Source organism: Cucurbita pepo, chromosome 16, assembly GCF_057944985.1.
Source record: "Cucurbita pepo subsp. pepo isolate OVF chromosome 16, ASM5794498v1, whole genome shotgun sequence".
Lineage (NCBI taxonomy): Eukaryota > Viridiplantae > Streptophyta > Magnoliopsida > Cucurbitales > Cucurbitaceae > Cucurbita > Cucurbita pepo.
This window is the reverse complement of record NC_141813.1, coordinates 568,870-588,772: the sequence shown is the minus strand read 5'-3', so window position 1 is coordinate 588,772 and position 19,903 is coordinate 568,870. Positions and strand designations below refer to the sequence as shown.

The window sequence follows — 19,903 nt, the reverse complement described above, 5'->3', positions numbered from 1 at the left end:
TGAATAAGTAAGCCCACTATTGCAGACGGGGAATTCAAATATATACAACATGATGGGACCTATCCTTTTTTAGGATATTATAGTATGGCCTTAAGCATCTTTTGAGTTCGACCAAAGTTGGATGTGCAGTACTTCTCTACACATGGTCCATGCTGCGAGCATAGACCCACCAATCAAACTTACACACTGTTGGGCCTAGCTCGTCAGGCTAGCACTCGTTAAGGGGCTCTTGTCGATCACCACAAAGAGAAATGGCCCACATAACATAATGACAGAACATAAATGTTATAAATCAAAAGTCGTAATTTGCATGTTTGTACTCGTTATAATGGAGAAGTATCTCGATCCATGTGACAGACAAATATGTATGAGATCCCTATAAATAATCAATGATAGTTATGACGCAAACAAACCTTCATTCTTCTACAACATACTAAATCAATGAATTATGCATACATAATTTCATCAGAAAGTCTCTCGATGTTCTTTTGACATGGATGTAAATGGAGAATGCAATTTCATACTGCGCTCGCATCGTCATCCCTCGTCCTTGCAAGCGATCAATGACAATAGGGCATCTTCACCTCGTTGTGTTGACATCCCTATGATCCCAAGACAAAGGCTTGCTCACCTAAAAAAGTCATTACATTTTTTCTAACCATTGTCCCTGCAAAGATTCTTCAGTAAAAATGTTGCCATTCAGTATTTCTTGTCCTGTGTTCTAAATAATATTGAGTGTCACCGTTTCAAAATTATTTCATAATCCTAAAGTAACATCAAATCATATGACTGTATAGTGCCACAAGACAAGTTTTTTAATACTTCTTTATATCTATCATTGCTGTGTCTATGCCTACTTTAATGTGCCTTGGTTTAAGCATTTAAAAAGGTTTCAAAGTAACAAATTTGTTAACAAGCAATATCTTCTCGAACACTTTTTTTTTTTTGCCTTTCCATTGTTTTTCTCCAAAGTTGGGTATTCGTCACAATTTAAACTCATAATTAGTGAAAACTTTTCTACTTCAAAACAAACTACCTTTCTCAAGCTTAGAAGATATTATCCGCTTTGGCCCGTTACGTATCACCGTCAGCTTCACGGTTTTATAACGCATCTACTAGGGAAAAGTTTTCACAACCTTATAAATAATACTTTGTTCTCCTCTCCAACCGATGTGGGATCTCACAATCCACCCCCTTGGGGCCAGTGTCCTCGCTGGCACACCACCTAGTGTCTAGCTCTGATACTATTTGATACAGCCCAAGCCCAAGCCCCCTGTGAGTAAATATTGTCTGCTTTGGCCCGTTACGTATCACTGCCAGCCTCACAGTTTTAAAACGCATCTACTAGGAAAAAGTTCCCACAACCTTATAAAGAATACTTTGTTCCCTCTCCACAATTAAATAACCTAATTATGTTAGGTTTAGTTCTTTTGTATGTTCTTCTAATTAAATGAAGCATTAGTTAGGCAGGAAAGCTTCTGATCTTTAAGCCTAACATGTGTCCAGAAAACCTTTCTTTACATAGCTTCAACATATTAGGAAACAACAACAGGCAGTCCTTTTCTTTCTTTCTGTTTTTTCCTTTTTTCGTCATTAAAACCAATAATGGTTAGCTTTTATTTCTTGTTGATTGATGACGATAAATCAACTATTGATTAGCGTGATGTTGACTATCTTATTGGTATCCAACAAGGCAGCAGTACTTCCAAGTTATGTTGAGGACAGTATTTCAGCTAATTTATATAAATGTAATTGAATACTTACCTTAAATATATATCATCTTCTCCATCAGTTCCTTTTTCTTCTCATATAACGATGATTCCATCATTTTTGCTCCCTTCTTTTCATCATAGTCTTCATGACTCTATTCTGATTCTACGCCTCCATTGTGCTGTTGAGATCGAGTGAAGTCCATAACAAAGTAATGCACAGAATACAATAAGGATAATATATTAGCAACCAAAAGAATAAACTTATAATGACTGTAATTATTAACTTAAACATGAGAAATAATGACGTTCATAATGATTGAATGAGGAATGTACAAAAATGAATGTGAAGTCAATCAAACACTATCATTGTTTAAAAAACCAAATGAAAACTAGAGCTTTCAATCAAACATAAAAGTATCTTTAATTGGATTGAATATAATTGAATCTAACGTAACAAAATTAAATTTTTAACAAAATGTCTACATTTCATTTGAGTGTGTTAGGAACTTGTATATTCGGAGATGAGCTACCCCAGAGCGCCGATGGATCTAAGAAGTATGGACACTTTAATTTGGCTAGCATGTTTATGTCAGACAAACGGACAAGTAACGGACACTTGTTAGTGAAATAAACGGGTTAGTCATTGATTGTATGAAGACAATGTTAAACCTCTAGCTTTTTGGTCTACCTTAACCACTCCAGGTATGGTCATACATCTTATCTTAACGAGCCTTGGGAAGAAGAGAATTGGTGATTAATACTTCAAAAGCACCTTAGCAATTACCAGTAATGCACCTATTGAACCTATCGACTGCCTTCTAAAGGAACAGCCTGGTTGGCCTTATTGCGAGACTTTTGAAATGGAACCAAAGACGAACAAATCTTCGAGACCTTTTCAGTTGGGGCACCCATTCTACTTTAGACAATCGTACTTGCGGGCTATTACTTTCCTCCATAAAGCATTCTCCTCAGTCATAAATCACCATGACTCCATCAACTTCTGAGTTATCATTAGATATGGTTTAGAGAAATCAAAATCTAATTAACAATATTCAAGGAAGCACACGCTTTACAAAGTGTCTGAATGACCATGTCCGTGCTTCCTAGATGATATTATTTAGGCCAATGGCATCCTTGTGGCCTTTCCATAAGATATTTATGGTAATCTTTTCCAATCTCTTAACAAATTTCCCAGGGTACTTGAAAATGGATGAGAAATAAAGAGGAAGGTTTGAAAGAATTGCGTTCACCAAAGATACGCTACCGCCTGTAGATGGATGGGGAGCGTGAATTTCCTCTCATAGCAACTTGTGCTATACCCATATCTAGATGGTCGTAAATTTTAAGCCCTTTGAGCTTAGAGACTGACAAGAAGAATTTTTCAAACCTCATGGATTAATTTATAATTTTAGAAACTTTAGGGACCCAACAGTAAACTTTAGGGACCAAAAGTGTATCTTGCCTCAAGTAGTTAATGAGTATAGAAACCTAAATTTTAAAAATAAAAATAAAAGAGGTAAAAGTTGAACTATTAAAACCATCTTTAAACTTCAAGATAATAAACATGCCATACGCACCTGAAAAGCAAAGGTCGTAAACATGAGTAACTAAGCAGCCACGACCAGGAACCAATGCAGGAAGATCATTGTGGGCCTCAAGATACCAATTCCCCAAAAAGAAGGTCACAAATCCTTTCTTCCTCCAATATCGTACCGTGATGAGAATGATGACTGATCTCGAAAATCTTCTTCTCCCTTCTATAAATATCTAATTCAGCAACTCTATCGCTCTTCACAAGACCACTTAACAGCACATTATATGTGCCTAATGATGGTGTAAATCCTTTCTTTCGCATCGTTTCGTAAATTTTAAGCCCTTTACCAAAACTTCCAGCAGAGAAATAAGCAGCAACCAAAGCAGTGTAAGTTGCAGTGCACTTCAATTCTTCAGGCAACATATTAAAAACTTTCCTTGCATATTGAGGTTTTCCAGCTTTGCCAAGCCTATAAAGTATAAGTGTGGCATGATAGAGTCCAAGGCAATGCCCTTTCGTATACATTTCCTGAACAACTTCCAACAGCTTTGAGTATATACTTGATCGTATGAGAAGCCCGATCAAGCCAAGATACAGATTTCTCTCAACTTTAACACCATTTTTTAAACAGTAGTCGAAAGCCAGCAGAGCACCATTAGGTCGATTACGTTTGCAATTCACCTCAATAATGGATAAAATAATAGAAGAATCCAACTGTATGTTCTTATCTTTCATCCCAATCAGTATGTGGTCAACAGCAATAAGTTTCTCCTCCTTCAACAGATTTGCCACAAGCTGATAATCTACACTGGGAAGAATAACATTACAACTTGTACTAACATCCACAACCTCACCCTTCCTGACTGATTCAATTTCTATATGAGGATTAACTTGGCTGAGTAGAGTAATACTTACAGAACAACTTTTTAAAATTTCATGTGCTTCAACAAACACAGGGTACCGAAGCACAAGGCGTTTTTCTTTCATGTACTCAAGGATTTGTGTCATTACTAGCATCTCCCCTGATTTACAGCATTTCTGAATCAATATATTGCAAGCCGCTTTATCAGGATATGCTCCAGCATCTTGCATTTTGTGAAAAATATCAAGGGCTTCTTTGCCTTTATCTGAAAGGACAATGAAAAAAACAACTGTTAAAGACAATTAATAGAAACTGATGCAGCTCACTAATTTGCAAGAGTAGAGAAACTCACCCTCGCCAATAAGGTATTCCATTAAGACTGTGTAAGTACAGCAATTTGGAGATAGCCCAGATTGAAGCATCTCCTTGTATGCATCAGTAGCCTTCCTAACTCGGCCATTGTCCAACAAAATCTTTATATAAGCAGTATAAGAAACTACCGTCGGATAGCATCCATTGGCTTTCATTTCCTCCCAAACCCTTATAGCTCCATCAACATCTCCCGAATTCGAACGCCAGTGCATTAATGAAGTATATGTAACTGCATCTATCTTTATCCCCTTCTCCTTCATCTGTTGAAATACATAATTCATGGATGAAATCCTCCCAGCTTCCCCAAAAATATCCAGCATCGTTGTGTAAGTATAGTGGTCATGCCTGAAGTTTTGCAGCCTAGAGGCCCAATTGAAGAACAACCATGCCTTCTCCAATGGAGGGTGCGTTTTCAGAACCTGGTTGATGAGATAAGAGTCCCATCTTATAGGGAGCGTCTCGATGTGTCCTTGAGCAGAACCCCATGAACAATTTCTCAGAATATTGTATATGTTCCTCACTGTATCTCTAGTGTAAGGCGTTGGATCTAATTCTTCCTTCTTAACTCCCTGAGTTCCCTTCCTCAACTTTCTACGGAATCGTGAGAAGGGTTTTTCTTGTTTATATTGGTGAGAGGAATGCAAACATTTAGAGGAAATATTCTGATAAACTCTTTTACAAATGGCAGAGGTAACCACATAGTTACTCATAAGAAAAGAGAAATGATTCGAACAACGCATGAAATGGACCATAAAATAAGCTTTTTATATAAACATAAAAGAAAACAATGGCCGCAGTCAGAAAATTCTCCAAATCGATCGAAAAGAGCCCGTTCTATCTCTCAATTCATATCTCCCATTTTTTCATCCTCACTAATCTAATTCAGCTCTCCACAATCGCGCCAGAATCAAGCAAAGTGACGTTCATTATAACACCCGAATTCACAACCAATTCAAAAAAAAAAACAAAAAAAAAAAAACACCTGGCTTGAATTAGGGTAGTGATAATGGCGGCCAACATGGAAATTTGTGTCGATTTCGGCGATAGGTATCGAGACTTGAGAGGTGGCCCATAGGAACTTCAGACGAATTTGAACTGGCCGAGTAGAGCTCTAGATGAAAGAAGAACTACAGAAATTGATCATCACAGTACTCGGGAGGACGAACCATTGATAAGAGAAATCGATCGCATGGGCGAAAATGGATCAGTCTCGCGGCCCAAATGCCGAACCCACTGCCCAATCTTTTCTACAAGATTTCAAATTAAATAATTACATATGAAATATTAAAATAAAATTAGTAATTGTTAAATGATTTTAATTAAATCAAAATTACATTTTTAATGTAATATGGTTTTTTTTTTTTTTTTTTTTTTTTACAACTTTTATTGATAAAAAATTATAATTAATTAAATAAATGTAAGCAAATAAATTGATGTAATAAAAAAATTAATTTTAACAATAATAAATAAATTTAAGCTTGTTATTGAGCAATAAGAAATTAGTGTAACAATTTAGTTGATTATGGAGTATTTCACTATTTTTAAGGATATAGAATCATTGTGTAACTCAGACAGCTAGATGTCATGTTTGTTTAATGAAGTTCGGGTATAGCGTTTTCGGAAAGAAATTCAATTAAAAACGCTCAAAGTGCATTTTTTTTAGTTCAAACGCTATCTACCTCGATTCTTGATAAAACGTAATTGTTCTTGAACCATTAAACTCAACTGGAAGAAAACTACAAGATTATTGAAGGGAGCAAAAACTAACGAGGTCTGAAACTAGAGAAATGAAAAAGGGGAAGAAAATGCATGTGAAAGGGACCAGTTTGGAGTTCGAAGAAATTTGGAGCTCATTAAGGACACGAACCGATGAGTAAAGTAACGACCGAGCCAAATATGTAGCACCTTGAAACTTCAACAAGGTTAATTTCTTTTTAGTGAACCCGCTCCAACAAGGGTTCGTAGTAGTACCTTTATGAGTTGATGGAACTAGGTTTTGAACCCGAAAAATGCATGAACTCTACAAGGACTTGATGAGCACCTTGTGGGTATGATTAGGGGTATGCAACCACTTTCTAATCATGATCCTAGGTCCCATGACGTAAACATCATAAAGAAGACTACAACCCTCGATCTAGCCAACTAACCTCTATTAGAGAATCTAAGAATAGTGTTCATAACGATTCGATGAGAACTATGGATTGGAACTAACGTTGGGGTCGTGCTTTGAGAACCTACTAGTTATAAGTCATTGATGATGAAAAATGGCTCAATCGACTCGGTTTAACAATTTGGACACCGATCCTTACGTTTTTTACTTTTTCGAAGCCGATTTTGACCCTAATTAAGGTCAGTACGATACTCTATTTCACAATTTTAAGTTGAAGTTATATTAGAACTGTGAAATACTAACGAAATGCAATGAATGACCTAATATTAAATGATCTCCAGCGACATTTGGAGCCGCTTTGAGGAACGAAAGCTTAACAAAACTCAAATTTAGAGAAATGCTGGCCAAGACCAAACAAGTAAGTGGCCTTACTATAGGATAGGCTAGACAATTGTTTGATGTATGATGACACGTGCCTAGTGGTACTGACACGTGTCATTTATGTTTTATGCTTATGATGCCTTGATGATGAATTATGATGTATGATGTATGATGACGCGTATGAGCTATATGATGACGTTTGATGATGTTTTACGATGATTATGTTGTGTTTATGATGACAGTGCATAATGACGACGATGCACGTCAATATGACGATGTAAGATGATGTTATTTCCTTAATACGACGTATATTCCATATTAAGATGAGAAACATGTTATGAATGACATATTGCATTATGAGGATAGTAATATAAGGATGAAATAAGAGTTGTGTCATAAAGATGTTTATAAAGACGAGAAACCATAGGGATCTCATGCATTTATGTGAGTACATATACATCGGGATACTTCCCCTTTTATGATGATGAGTATGGACGCGTACGCTACGATGATGATCATCATCATGTTGCGCATGACACTCAGGGGTCTACTGACCTCCAAACGTTGCTACAGACAGCTAGCTCGACTATGATGGGTCCAAAGGAGGTGTGAACTGTCTAGGGATTCACACTCACACGTGTGGATTGTGTATAGGAAAGTACCACACATCCAATTTAGTCTGGACGGGAGACCACCCCTAGGATGTTTTAATAATAGGTCCTTAGAGCATGACTTGTTTGCATTTCTACCGCCCCTATAGTGGGGTCATTTACTGAGTATTCTCCGAAATACGTCGGTCGTGTGCTAAATCATTTTCAGGTAAAAGCAAGGCGCCCCTGTACGAAAATAGCATCGCAATCAGAGACCATGATACGTGTATAGGCTAGTAACATATTTAAATTCCTAAACTTAGGTTAGATTAAGTTGTTATGCATTTCATATTTTGAATTATTTATTGTTATCGTTTTTAATTATGTTTTCGAACACGTAAGACCATAAGAGTGTTTTTAATGATGATGCTATGTTTATGTTGAAATTATGATTTTTAAGATATGTTTTAAGAGTTAAATTCCACTTAGGTTAAGATGACGGTAGCTACTTTAGGTAGCAGAAATCTAGGGTCGTTACACTTCCGAACGAACCTATATAATAGTAATAATAATTGTTATTATATATATATTAATAATTTTGAGGGCATTTTTGTAATAGCAACTAATATGTTTAAAAAATCAAAACCATATATTATATACATGCCTTTTCTAAATCTCATAATGCATTGATATATCAATATCACTCTCTCTCATCTTGGACAGATAAAATAATTGAATGAAAACAAGATGATAGAATTAAAATACATTATCTTATAGTTCTTCTCAGTTTTAAATAAAATAATTAATATTTCCATTATTTTATAATTAATATAAGAAATAAAATGGAAAGAAAGAACGCCATAATCGACGCTGAACGTTGGATTAATGTAACAGCTCAGGTCTACCGCTAGCAGATATTGTCTTTTTTCGGGCTTCCCCTCAAGGTTTTTAAAACGCGTATGCTATGAGAGGTTTTTACACTCTTACAAAGGGTGTTTCGTTCTCCTCCCCAACCGATGTGGGATCTCATAATCCACCCTTCTTCAGGGCATAATGTCCTTGCTGGCACTCGTTCCTTTCTCCAATCGATGTGGAATCCCCACCAAATCCACCCCCTTTTGGGGCCAGCATCCTTACTGGCACACCGCCTCGTGTCTACCACTCTTCAGGGAGCAGCCTCCTCGCTGGCACACCGCCCAGTGTCTGGCTTTGATACCATTTATAACGGCTGAGGCCCACTGCCAGTAGATATTGTCCTCTTTGGACTTTCCCTTTCAGGTTTCCTCTCAAGGTTTTTAAAACTCGTTTGCTAGGGAAAGGTTTCCACGCCTTTACAAAGGGTGTCCGTTCTCCTCCCCAACCGACGTGAGATCTCACATTTAACGTTTGTAACCAATTTTTGATATTTGAACTTTATGAGATTTTAGTTATTAACGTAACATATATTTTATATAAGTATATTTTTTAAAATAATTATATATATTGAAAAACAACCCAACAACCCGACCTGACCCAACTCAAGAATAGAGGGTTAGGTTGGGTTGGGTTGGGTTGTGAACTCTATTTAGGTTGATCGGGTTACCAACCTGACCAATTCAAAATTTGTAGTTACTCCAAAAGAATTTTTCAACCTAACCCGCTCCAAATTTTTTGTTGCTTCAAAAGATTTTTCCAATTCAGCTCAACCAAACCCGTGTACCTCGTAATTTTTGTAAATAAATTCTAATATATTTTCAATGATTAAAATTAAATATAAAAAATATCTCCAAATCTCATTTCACCTCGACCATATATATCTCTACTTCCTATGTCATCGATCTCTCTCTTATTTTTTATTATCTTTCTTAATAAAAAAAGAAATTAAAATTAAAATAGTACGAAAATGAAATAATAATTCAACAATAAAATCTCTTTTAATTTTAATAATATTACAAATTAGAGATAATTGGATAACCTTGGATACCCTTAAATTTATTGTACTAAAACATGGAATGATGAAGAACTCAAGGGCTCAATCGTAATTTTCTCTCTTCCGACAGCATCTTAGCAAATTCAGCAAGAGCTTCTTCATTGGTGCCTTCCCCATCAAGAGGCTCAAACTTTCCAGATTCCAAATTTACCCTCGACAATGGCTTCTTCAGCAACCTCTCTCCCACCTCAATCAGCTTCAGTAAATTCTCTCTAGTTGCAATATCCACCGACGATACATCGCTGGTCAGCGTGTCGTCCTGTTCACGGTTTAGATTCATTTTTAGAGGCGTTATAAACGTTAAAGCTAAGGTTAAATGTTGAGAACTGTTGAGAGGGAGTCACACGTTAACTAATTAAAAGGATGATTATGAGTTTACAAGTAAAGAATACACCTCTATTAGAACGAGGCCTTTTGGAAAAATCAAAAGTAAACTACGAGAGCTTTAAATGGACAATATCATACTATTGGGAAGCGTCGTGGTTCCTAACGTGGTATCAAAGTCATGCTCTTAACTTAGCCATGTCAGTAAAAACCTCAAATGTCGAACAAAAAAGTTGTGAATCTCGAAGGTGAGCCAAAAGTGACTCAAGTGTTGAACAAATAGGGTACTTTGTTCGAGAGCTCCAAAGAAAGGAGTCGAGTCGAGTCTCGATAAAGGGGTAAGCTATTTAAGAGCTACATAAGTCTCAAGGGAGACTCTATGGTGTACTTATGAGTGGAGGATTGTTAAGGATTGTTGAGAGAGAGTCTCACATTGGCTAATTAAGGAATTGATCATGGGTTTATAAGTAAAGAATACATACCATGTGGAGAGTCGTGGTTCTGTATCCGATTCATGCCCTTAACTTAGCCATGTCAATACAAACCTCAAAGTCGAACAAAAGTGACTCAAGTGTCGAACAAATGGTGTACTTTATTCGAGGGCTCCAGAGAAAGGAATCGAGACTCGATTAAGGGGAGACTGTTCGAGGGCGACATAGGCTTAGAGGTGGCTCTATAGTGTACTTTGTTCGAGAGGAGGATAAAAAATACGTACTATTGTGGAGGTGCGTGATTTTTAACACATAATAGCTATCTAATTTGGTGTACCTGAATACGAAGATAATTCCTGTGATGTTGCTCGCACTGAAAAATGCTGGAAATATGATAGTCGACCATATCACAGCTTGCATCACTGAAGATGTCGATAATGGGAGTTGATCCGCCGTTGTAGATCCAGCCAAGCATACCCCATTTAGAAGATACGGCGGCGCTGTACTTCTCATCGTTTTTAGGAACGCCAGTACCCAATGAAAGAATCAACATCCTTTTTGCTTCCATGGGTTTTATCTTCATAAGTTCACTTCTTTGTCTCAATATGCTCATCTCTTTTGTCACATGAGTAATTGCAGCTAACGTCTGAACATCAATTCAAATCACTCGATCAGCTAACGTCTCAAAAACTCGATCAACTCAACTTAAATAATATAATTTGGGTTAGTTATGAACTTATTTGAATTGACTAAGTTCAAATAAATCAATTTGATTGGTTCATAAGTTTTTCTAAGACTAAATTGGATTGAACCGAACCAACTCAAATTTATTGTTAATTTTAAAAAACCTGATCAACCCATCTCAAAATAGTACCATTTGGGTTGGTTTATGAACTTATTTGAGACGTTCAAATAAATGAAAAAATTTATGAATTTGGTTGGTTCATAGGTTTCCTTAAGACTAAATTGAGTTGAACCGAACCATCTCAAATTTATTGTTAATTAAAAAAAATTCATTGACTTGAAAAATTCGAGCAACCCAACTCAAAAAACAACGATTTTAGTTGGTTTATGAACTTATTTGAGTTGACTAGGTTCAAATAAATAAAAAAAAATTATAAATTTGGTTGGTTCATGGTACTAAACGAGTTCAGATTTATTGTTAATGTTAAAAAATTCATTACTTAAAACAACTCGACCAACTCAACTCAAATAAGTGAAAACTTTTACGAATTTAGTTGATTTTCGAAAAAAATTTATGATTGAGTTTAAAAAATTTAGAATCGAACTATTAGACGAACACGACTCTCCACAATGGTATGATATTGTCCACTTTGAGTATAAGCTCTCGTGGCTTTGCTTTGGGCTCCCAAAAAAGGTCTCATACCAATGGAGTTAGTATTCCTCACTTATAAACCCATGATCATTCCCTAAATTAGCCGAGGTGGGATTTCCATCATCCAACACCTCCTCGCGAACAAAGTGCGCCTCCCCTTAATCGAGGCTCGACTCCTTTCGAGTCTTAATCATTTTTTACTGCCTTCGAGGAGGCTTGTTCGATATTTGAGGATTTACCAATCTATTGGCACGACTAAGTTTAGGGCATGACTCTGATACCATGTTAGACGAACACGACTCTTCACAATGGTATGATATTGAACAATCTCGTCTAACACGAACAATCTCGTTAAGTATAAACAATGTGTAATCCAATTGAATCCGAACAGAAAACTTACTGGATTATTGGCTGCGACGCCCCCATCAACCATATCAAATTTACGAACATTTCCGTTCGAATCCATAGTTTCAAATGCATGCCCTGGTAGGAAAGTAGGAGCTGCAGAGGTACTAATACAAACATCTGCCAGTTTGGGGTTCTTCAGCTCATCCCATTTAGCCTGAAAATCCCAATTTCATCACTTACTCTTCAAAAAACATGAACAAATTTCATCATATCAAATAAAGTTTCATACGTCAATGGTAGTGAAAATCACAGGCTGAAGAAGCTTGATATCGAAAGCAGGAATTATGATTTGTGTCAATGTTTGCTTAAGCCTTATGTCTCCAAGCAAATCCTTTATCAATCGTCTCAAGTACTTGCCGTCGTACTTTGGGCCCATCACTTTCCCAAACAAATTCACTGCTGAGCTCAAGAAATGGCTGCGTTCATTACAAAAACACTGAATTTAGTGAAGAAAAAGCTTTGAAATTGACCAAATTACAAGAGAAATGAAGCCTACTTTCTCTGGGGGAAGATTTTTGGTGCATGTTCTGTGTAGAAGCTGGTAAGATCTTTGGCTGCATACAATGGACGATTGTTCTTGTCGGGAGCCGTAAGCATCGACGTAACCAAGCCACCGGTGCTCGTACCCGCAATTACGTCGAAGTAATCTGCAATTCTCGCATCTGGGCCATCCAATTCCTAACAAAAGAACCAATTTTTACACTTAAACCGTAGTGAAAGTTCTCTGTTTGTAATCATTTACTAAATCAAATAGACTACAAATGAAATGGAAAGAGCAAAAAATGGATACACGATATTAGCCTATGATCACAGGTCAAATATGATACATATGGTAAACCGTAATCTGCAAGCTACTTATGCTCGTACCAACAATTACGTCGAATTAATCTGCAGTTCGGGCATCGGGGTCATCCAATTTTTAACAAAAGAACCAATTTTTTTTTTCTTCATATTTTCACTTTTTTTTGGCTAAGTTATGAAATGGTGGTATCGTTTGAGAGTATTTGCTTAAACTAACACATTTAAATGGTGGTGAAAGTTTTCTATGTTTGTAATAATTTATCGAATCAAATAAATTACAAATAAAATGGAAAGTGTAACGAATCTAAATTTTCTACTTAATTTAAGGTCGTTACTGTATACATATCATGAACATTAAAGGCGGAATTACTCTATTTAAACTTTCATAAAACATAACATTTATCTTAAAACACAGTCATGAACTTATGTATTTGAAAACATTTTTAAAACGACACAACAAAGGACGATATTACAGAAAGAGTAACAAATGGATACACGATATTAGCCTACGATCAATGGCAATAATGGATACACGATATTAACCTATAATCAAGGGTCAAATATGATACATATGTACACCGTCGTAATGGAAGATTAATTATCCTTAGTAATACAAGATATTAGCCTATAATTGAGTGTCAAATATGATACATTATGGTTAATATCCTCAACATCGTCATTACCTGAAGCTTAGACTCGAGGAAAGCTAGAATGGTTCCGGGAATGATGCCTCGAATGCCACCTCCATCGATACTCAAAATGGTTATTTTCTTCCCCTTTCGAAAATCAGCACCCATGGCGTATGTTATGGATTCAAAGAGAGAGAGAAAGGTGATATCTTTGGGATTATGGTTTAGATATCTATCTCCACATGGGTCTTTATAAGAACAAGAAATGAAGGCTAATAATTTTAGTACTTTTCAACCCTTCGTTTATTTAATGTTTCACGTGATCCTAATCCTTCCAATTTAAATAACTATTGATTTTTTCGAGAAGAAAAATAATGAAAAAAACCAAATAAATAGCGGATAATATTTCATTTCTTAAATAATATAGTCGGGATAAACGTTAGAGTTTCTTTCGTACCGCTCAAATCATTATCAAATACCCCAAAAGACATCTTTTCCTCGTTTGTTGAGTTGGTTCAGACGTGCACAAACAAACATTGGCTGCAATAGCAAAATCCTAGTTGGTTTTCTCGACTATGCTTGGCTCGAGTTGACTCATTTTACCCATTTTAGAGAAGCATTTTACCCCGTTTTTACTGAACCCGATCCAATCTAGCTCTCCCGTATTAGGTGAGATTTGGAAATCTAGGACGGTGATATATATTTTTAAACGTGGGGTAAATATGGTGGGGTAAATATGTTGAGAGAGATGAATAATTTTAATAAGTGCACGGAAAATTAAATGACAATGACCCACAAAAAAAATAAAGAAATGGAAAATGATAATACATAAAATTATTGGTAAGGTGGGGCCCTCCATTTTTGTCACTCCAGAAAATTTCCCACGTGTTTTTTTTCTTCTTCATTTAAATAAATACGTGTATGACACGTAAGGTTTTGCTAGTTTTGTTTTATTTTATTCCTTAAAAATTGTAAATAAATAAATAAATAAATCATAAAATTATAACAATAGAGATATTGATTTCAACATCTTATTATTTAATTTTTTAAATCTTCTAGAAATTATTTTTTTATTTCGTGAGTAACTAAGGGGAATTTTATTCGTATTTAAATTGAAACAACGTCGTGTGAATATTAAGTTATATATTATAATTTTGTTTTATTGAATTGAAGATAGAAGTGTGGCGAAAACGAGATGGACTAAGGGATAAGAACTATTACTTTGAACTTGGATAAGAGGCAACTAGATCATGTGGAGAAAAGGAATCGAGCCTCTTGGGCTAGTCCTCGCCTTAACCTCGACATGAGGTCCACGTTGATGAATCTTGTTAAGTAATGCATATCCCCCGCCTAGAGAACTCATGTTGAGTCGAGTTCAGTTCTTTTCTTGACCTAATCTGTAAAGAAAATGTGAAGTGCCTTTGGTCAAATCTTCATATAAATACGTTTATATAACTCTCACTTTTTGTTGTCTCTAATTTAAGCATTATAGTGTCCGAGTAAGCACCACACTGATGTGCAAGTACACTTTTTAATGGCTCAAGGCGAGCATTTTGGCTCATTTGATAGTTAGTAGAGCTACCTTTTAACTAGTTTAAATTATTTTATACAAAACTAGATGAGTCAATTCTCATCGTAGAGTTTTAACTTATAACGGTTGGACTCTTTAGGCAGAATTCAATTTTAAAGAGCAATGTTAAGCTAGCATCAACTAGTCGTAGTAGGTTCGACCTAAGCCAATCAAGTGATCTTACTATCGGCTCAGTCGGAAGACTTGTCTTATGTATGACAATGCGTGCCCAATGACTCTTGCACGTATCATTTATACTTTATGGCATGTAATGATGTGATAATGTTATATTATGATGTGATAATGTTATATGATGATATGATGACGTTATATGATTACGTGATGATGTTAGATGATGATGTGATGATGTTATAATGATGATGTGATGACGTTAGATGATGATGTGATGATGTTATATGATGATGTGATGATGTTATATGATGACTTGATGATGTTATATGATGACTTGATGACGTTAAATAATAATGTGATGGTGTTATATGATGATGTACATGATGTTGACATGATGATGATGATGCATAATAATAAAAGATTATACGAGATGTATGATGATGTTACAAATTAAGATGATGTGCATGTATTAAATGTCACGATACATTAGGACGACAAGTTTTCAAAGACACAACCCTAGTTAATGTTAATGATGATGAATGTATGAAAGCCAATGTGTGCATGTTACTTAGAGTAATGTGTGAACGTGAACGATGTATAGAGTTGTGTCATAAAGATAATTTAAAAATGAAAACTATAGGGACCTCATGCATTTTGTGTGTTCATATACATCGGGATTGTTAAGGATATTTAGTAATAAATTATAGTTTACCATATACATTATATTTGATATTTTATTATAAGGCAAATATCTAATATTTGCCTTATTACCATAGGTATCTTTCCATTTATTGTTATTTCCATTTATTACTATTTCCATATCCTTGTAATTTATTTGATTATAAATAAGATAACTTTCACACCATTTAGGTGTGGTGGATTAATCAAACATTCACATGGTATCAGAGCCCTTTCGGTTTAACAACCCCGATTCTTTCTTTTCAATGGCTTTTGAAATCTTCTACTGTTCTTCTCCACCACCCCTGCTGGCTTTGACGCCGCAGGAGCAGTCTTCATGGCTACCGCAGGCGGAGCCGATTAATTACTCTTCGGCTCCACCCTATTGACCTCCAAATCATCCTTCACCATACTCTGTACATACAACCTCACCTTTTCCAAACATAGTCTCTTTCATATTCTTCTCAATTTTCCCTTTATCCTTCATCCTTCACAGAAACCCTAATCTTAGGATCTTCATCAGCATTTCTCTTCGGAAATATACAGAATCTCGATAAGCCTATCGACCTTTTGCAGAGATTCACCTTTGGAATCTAGGCGCCGCACTGGCATCTTCGCCAACCAAGTTGCTGCCGCCCTTCTCGCCAAAATTGGCTCCTTCGCCCCAATGTGGCGACTCTTTCGGCTGCCCTTTTTGCCAAAATTGGCTCCTTCGCCCAATGTGGCGACTCTTCCGGCTTCAACATTGTCTTTGTCCCTTGCTCTAGGTTTCCCCTTCTACTTCTTGGGGTTAGACATATTCTCACCAGAGCCAAGGTAGCATCGTCCCTAAGCGACAATCCCTGTTTATGGGTTAGACATATTCTCGTCGAAGCCAAGGCAGCATCGCCGCTGAGCGGCGATCCCTCTGCAATTCTCGATGGCCAAGAAAGTGTTTCTTTACGCCTCATCTGAACCAGGTTGTTGACATCTTCACGAAAAGTGTTTCTCAACCTCTTTGAATTTTTCAGATTCAAGCTTCACGTTCGTTCAAATCCGACGTTCAGCTTGCGGTGGGGTGTTAAGGATATTTAGTAATAAATTATAGTTTACCATATACATTATATTTGATATTTTATTATAAGGCAAATATCTAATATTTGCCTTATTACCATAGGTATCTTTCCATTTATTGTTATTTCCATTTATTACTATTTCCATATCCTTGTAATTTATTTGATTATAAATAAGATAACTTTCACACCATTTAGGTGTGGTGGATTAATCAAACATTCACAGGGATACTTCCCCATTTATGATGATGATGATGATGGTCATGCCTCGCATGACACTCAGCGGTCGGTAGACCTTCGGACGTCGCTACGGACAACTAGCTCGATTATAATGGGTCCAGTAGGTGCGAACCGATTGGGACCCATGCTCACACGTGTGGGTGTACGTAGAAAAGTACTACACATCCAATTTTGTACCGACTAGAGGCCACTTCTATGATAGTTTTTAATAATAGGTCCCAAGATCATTAATTGCATTAACTGACCCATTAGTGAGGTCACTTACTGAATATTTATTTAAAATACTAAGTCTTGTGCTACTTCTATTTTAGTTTAAGGTAAAAGCAAGACATCCATACACAGCTAACAACGACATTGTAATATGTCTCATAAGCTTGTGGAAATATTTTTTTTGTAGGCGCGTTTTAAAACCATAAGACTGACGACAGTACATAACGAGCTAAAGCAGACAATATCTACTATCGGTAGATTTGAGCTATTACAGATGTTATTTATATGCTAATATAATGGAAGTATAAGTTATTGAGATAATTGTTCATCTATAAATTTGTGATGGATTGATAACCGTTTTAGTTACGAGTTACATCTCTAGCCATGAATCATGTCTATGGTACAATCCATACATATTTTAGATATAGGGTTATTAGAGTTGTTTTGTAGACTCGTGTATAATGTAAACCCTAAGAGTTCTCATGACCAAAGACGCTTAATCACAACCAAACATATCCTTAGAAGGATTATATTTTAGTGGTTTTATTAAAGCGAAGAAAATACTTTTGTTTTATGCTTTAAAACAAGGTTGCCCTGACGTAATAGAGATATAGAAAATCTCTCTCGAGAATAACTAGTAGGTCTGGTGGACTCACCAGGGGCACAACTAGTAGGGCAAGTATAGCCCAAGGTAGCAACACTAATGTTATAAACGTTATAGACATTCATGCAGATAGTCATGGCTAGTCAGGTAGCCTCGCCAGAAGTGCATCTATGAAAACAAGGTACTCGAGGGACTTTAGGAAACAAGATATTCACATCTCTGATGGCAAAAGGAATCAATGATTCTTATTCCACCCAGTTGAAGCTAGTCACTTGTCGATTCTTCACCCGAGGTTGGTAAGAACTTAAAGACAATGTCCCCTAACTTAAGTGGGCCTATCAACAAAGTAACGGGTACTTGATGAAATGAAGAAATCTAATATGAAAGAAGGAAATAACTAGATAAATGAAAAGAGAATTGAATTCTATTTGTACTATATCTAAGATGAAAAGTCATCTATTAAAACAAGGATAGTGTGTCAAAAATGGTCGGGATAGCTTAGTTGATAAAGCAGAGGAATAAAAATCCTCGTCTCACTGATTCAAATCTAGTTCTTGACACATCATGAATTTATATGAGTATCAATCTTTCCAGTTATTTATTTCGTTCCAAAGTGGTCCTTTGTTAGCGTGAGGGTGTCCAATTTGCATACCAATGACTCGATATTGTATAGAATGAAGCAACAAGTGATCGATAGATCAAGATTTGAAGAGCTAAGCGAGTAATTGTAAAGGTGAAAGTAGATAGAAGCGACTTTGGTTGACTCTAAGTCATCTTCCAGCTGCCATTTAATCAGAAGTTTTGAGGGTGAGCTGGAGTATTATTCTTGCAAAAACCTAGGTGATGCTGTCTTGTTGTCTCCAGCTCAGATCTTTAACGTTGTCATCAAAGTTTGTCAGAAGGAGCAGTAGAAAGGGTGAAATGAGATTACCAGGGACATTTGCCTTGTAATTTTCCCGTCTTTTTCTAAGAATTTCTATGTCGTCTCCTGATATCTCGTGCTCGGCTCACTCGGTGTATGTCTATATCCCTTTGGGTTCTCTATAGAATCTTTAGGTAAATTGGTTAGCCAGACACTGAATTGTTATTACTTGTGTCATACATTCAAGCGTCACATATTTGTGAGGCGCAACATTTAATTGTTTCCAACGACTAAGCTACTAGGATATTATGGAAAATATCACTCGACATTGGTAAGCTAAAAGAGATAATTGACGACGTGAGGGATAGATTCTCATACTTGTCAAGTTACTAACTCTTGCGAACCCTTACCCTTGGCCAAGTTCATGACGAACAAGTAGTTGGAGATCACTTCATCATTCCCACATGAGATGCTATGCTAAGGCAGGACCTTAGCTAATCCAACTCCTGATAAATTACTACAAACGACTCTAGACCATCATCACTGTAATAGGTTCACTAATATGAACTACTGGCTCGACTATTAATCCCCACATCGTCATTGCACTTGTATGGGGTGACCCCACAATTGGTAGTATCATGTCAACCCTTGCTCCCTTGGGATGAGTTCATGAATAGCGGTGAGCTAATAAGCCCCCTAACCATCCCCAAATAGAAGTCTACTAACTGAAACTATTGATTATGGATAATGAAACGAGGCTTAATATCTTACATGACCTATGTCCACGAGTAACTCAAGGCATTTTGCTTTAATATGACAAGTAACCTTTATGACCCTATGAGCATACTAAAGGATCCCTCGGATCTATACTGTATTACTTATGAGTCACAACGTGTTTACTAATTGGATTCCACTTGGAAATTGATGGAAACCGTCTTAAGATTGACTCTCATGAGTAATGAAGAACTAATCCTCGAAGTCTAGCATGCATGGATGAATTTCGTAAGGACTCGTATTAATTACCCACTAGTGCCTATCGTACTTCTTTTAAAGTTATAGAAAATTTCATTGTCCTTAGTCTTTGGCACATTAAATA

General features: G+C 36.3%; 2 protein-coding genes across 3 annotated transcripts; both read right to left on the bottom strand.

The window, feature by feature from the left end:
• Window positions 1-269: 269 nt before the first annotated feature.
• EMB3111 (Tetratricopeptide repeat (TPR)-like superfamily protein) lies at window positions 270-5,694 on the bottom strand. 2 transcript variants are annotated; one of them, XM_087118738.1, is made up of 4 exons: window positions 4,461-5,694; window positions 3,290-4,373; window positions 1,765-1,891; window positions 270-678 (listed from the first exon to the last, which is right to left on the bottom strand). In XM_087118738.1, exons 1-2 carry the CDS (start codon window positions 5,230-5,232, stop codon window positions 3,367-3,369), a joined length of 1,779 nt encoding a protein of 592 aa, XP_086974864.1. In that variant the 5' UTR covers window positions 5,233-5,694; the 3' UTR covers window positions 270-678; window positions 1,765-1,891; window positions 3,290-3,366. The 2 variants fall into 2 exon arrangements, with proteins under 2 accessions (XP_086974864.1, XP_086974865.1); XM_087118739.1 differs by having other exon boundaries at window positions 270-667.
• Window positions 5,695-9,485: 3,791 nt separating this feature from the next.
• On the bottom strand, window positions 9,486-13,693 carry LOC111777675 (patatin-like protein 3). Its single transcript, XM_023657382.2, has 6 exons — window positions 13,514-13,693; window positions 12,526-12,707; window positions 12,259-12,445; window positions 12,022-12,183; window positions 10,623-10,931; window positions 9,486-9,789 (listed from the first exon to the last, which is right to left on the bottom strand). The coding sequence occupies exons 1-6, from the start codon at window positions 13,625-13,627 to the stop codon at window positions 9,565-9,567; spliced, it is 1,179 nt and encodes a 392-aa protein (XP_023513150.2). The 5' UTR covers window positions 13,628-13,693; the 3' UTR covers window positions 9,486-9,564.
• Between the last annotated feature and the right edge of the window lie 6,210 nt (window positions 13,694-19,903).

What these genes read in the sequence shown, in the direction of transcription:
- EMB3111 (XM_087118738.1), bottom strand. Translation starts at nt 5,232, where the DNA reads ATGGTCCATTTCATGCGTTGTTCGAATCATTTCTCTTTTCTTATGAGT. An exon ending in GGAATACCTTATTGGCGAGG is followed by an intron (nt 4,374 to 4,460) that starts GTGAGTTTCTCT and finishes TTGTCCTTTCAG; the next exon opens with ATAAAGGCAAAGAAGCCCTT.
- LOC111777675 (XM_023657382.2), bottom strand. Translation starts at nt 13,627, where the DNA reads ATGGGTGCTGATTTTCGAAAGGGGAAGAAAATAACCATTTTGAGTATC. An exon ending in GCGTCGCAGCCAATAATCCA is followed by an intron (nt 10,932 to 12,021) that starts GTAAGTTTTCTG and finishes ATTGATGTTCAG; the next exon opens with ACGTTAGCTGCAATTACTCA. An exon ending in GGAATTATCTTCGTATTCAG is followed by an intron (nt 9,790 to 10,622) that starts GTACACCAAATT and finishes AACCGTGAACAG; the next exon opens with GACGACACGCTGACCAGCGA.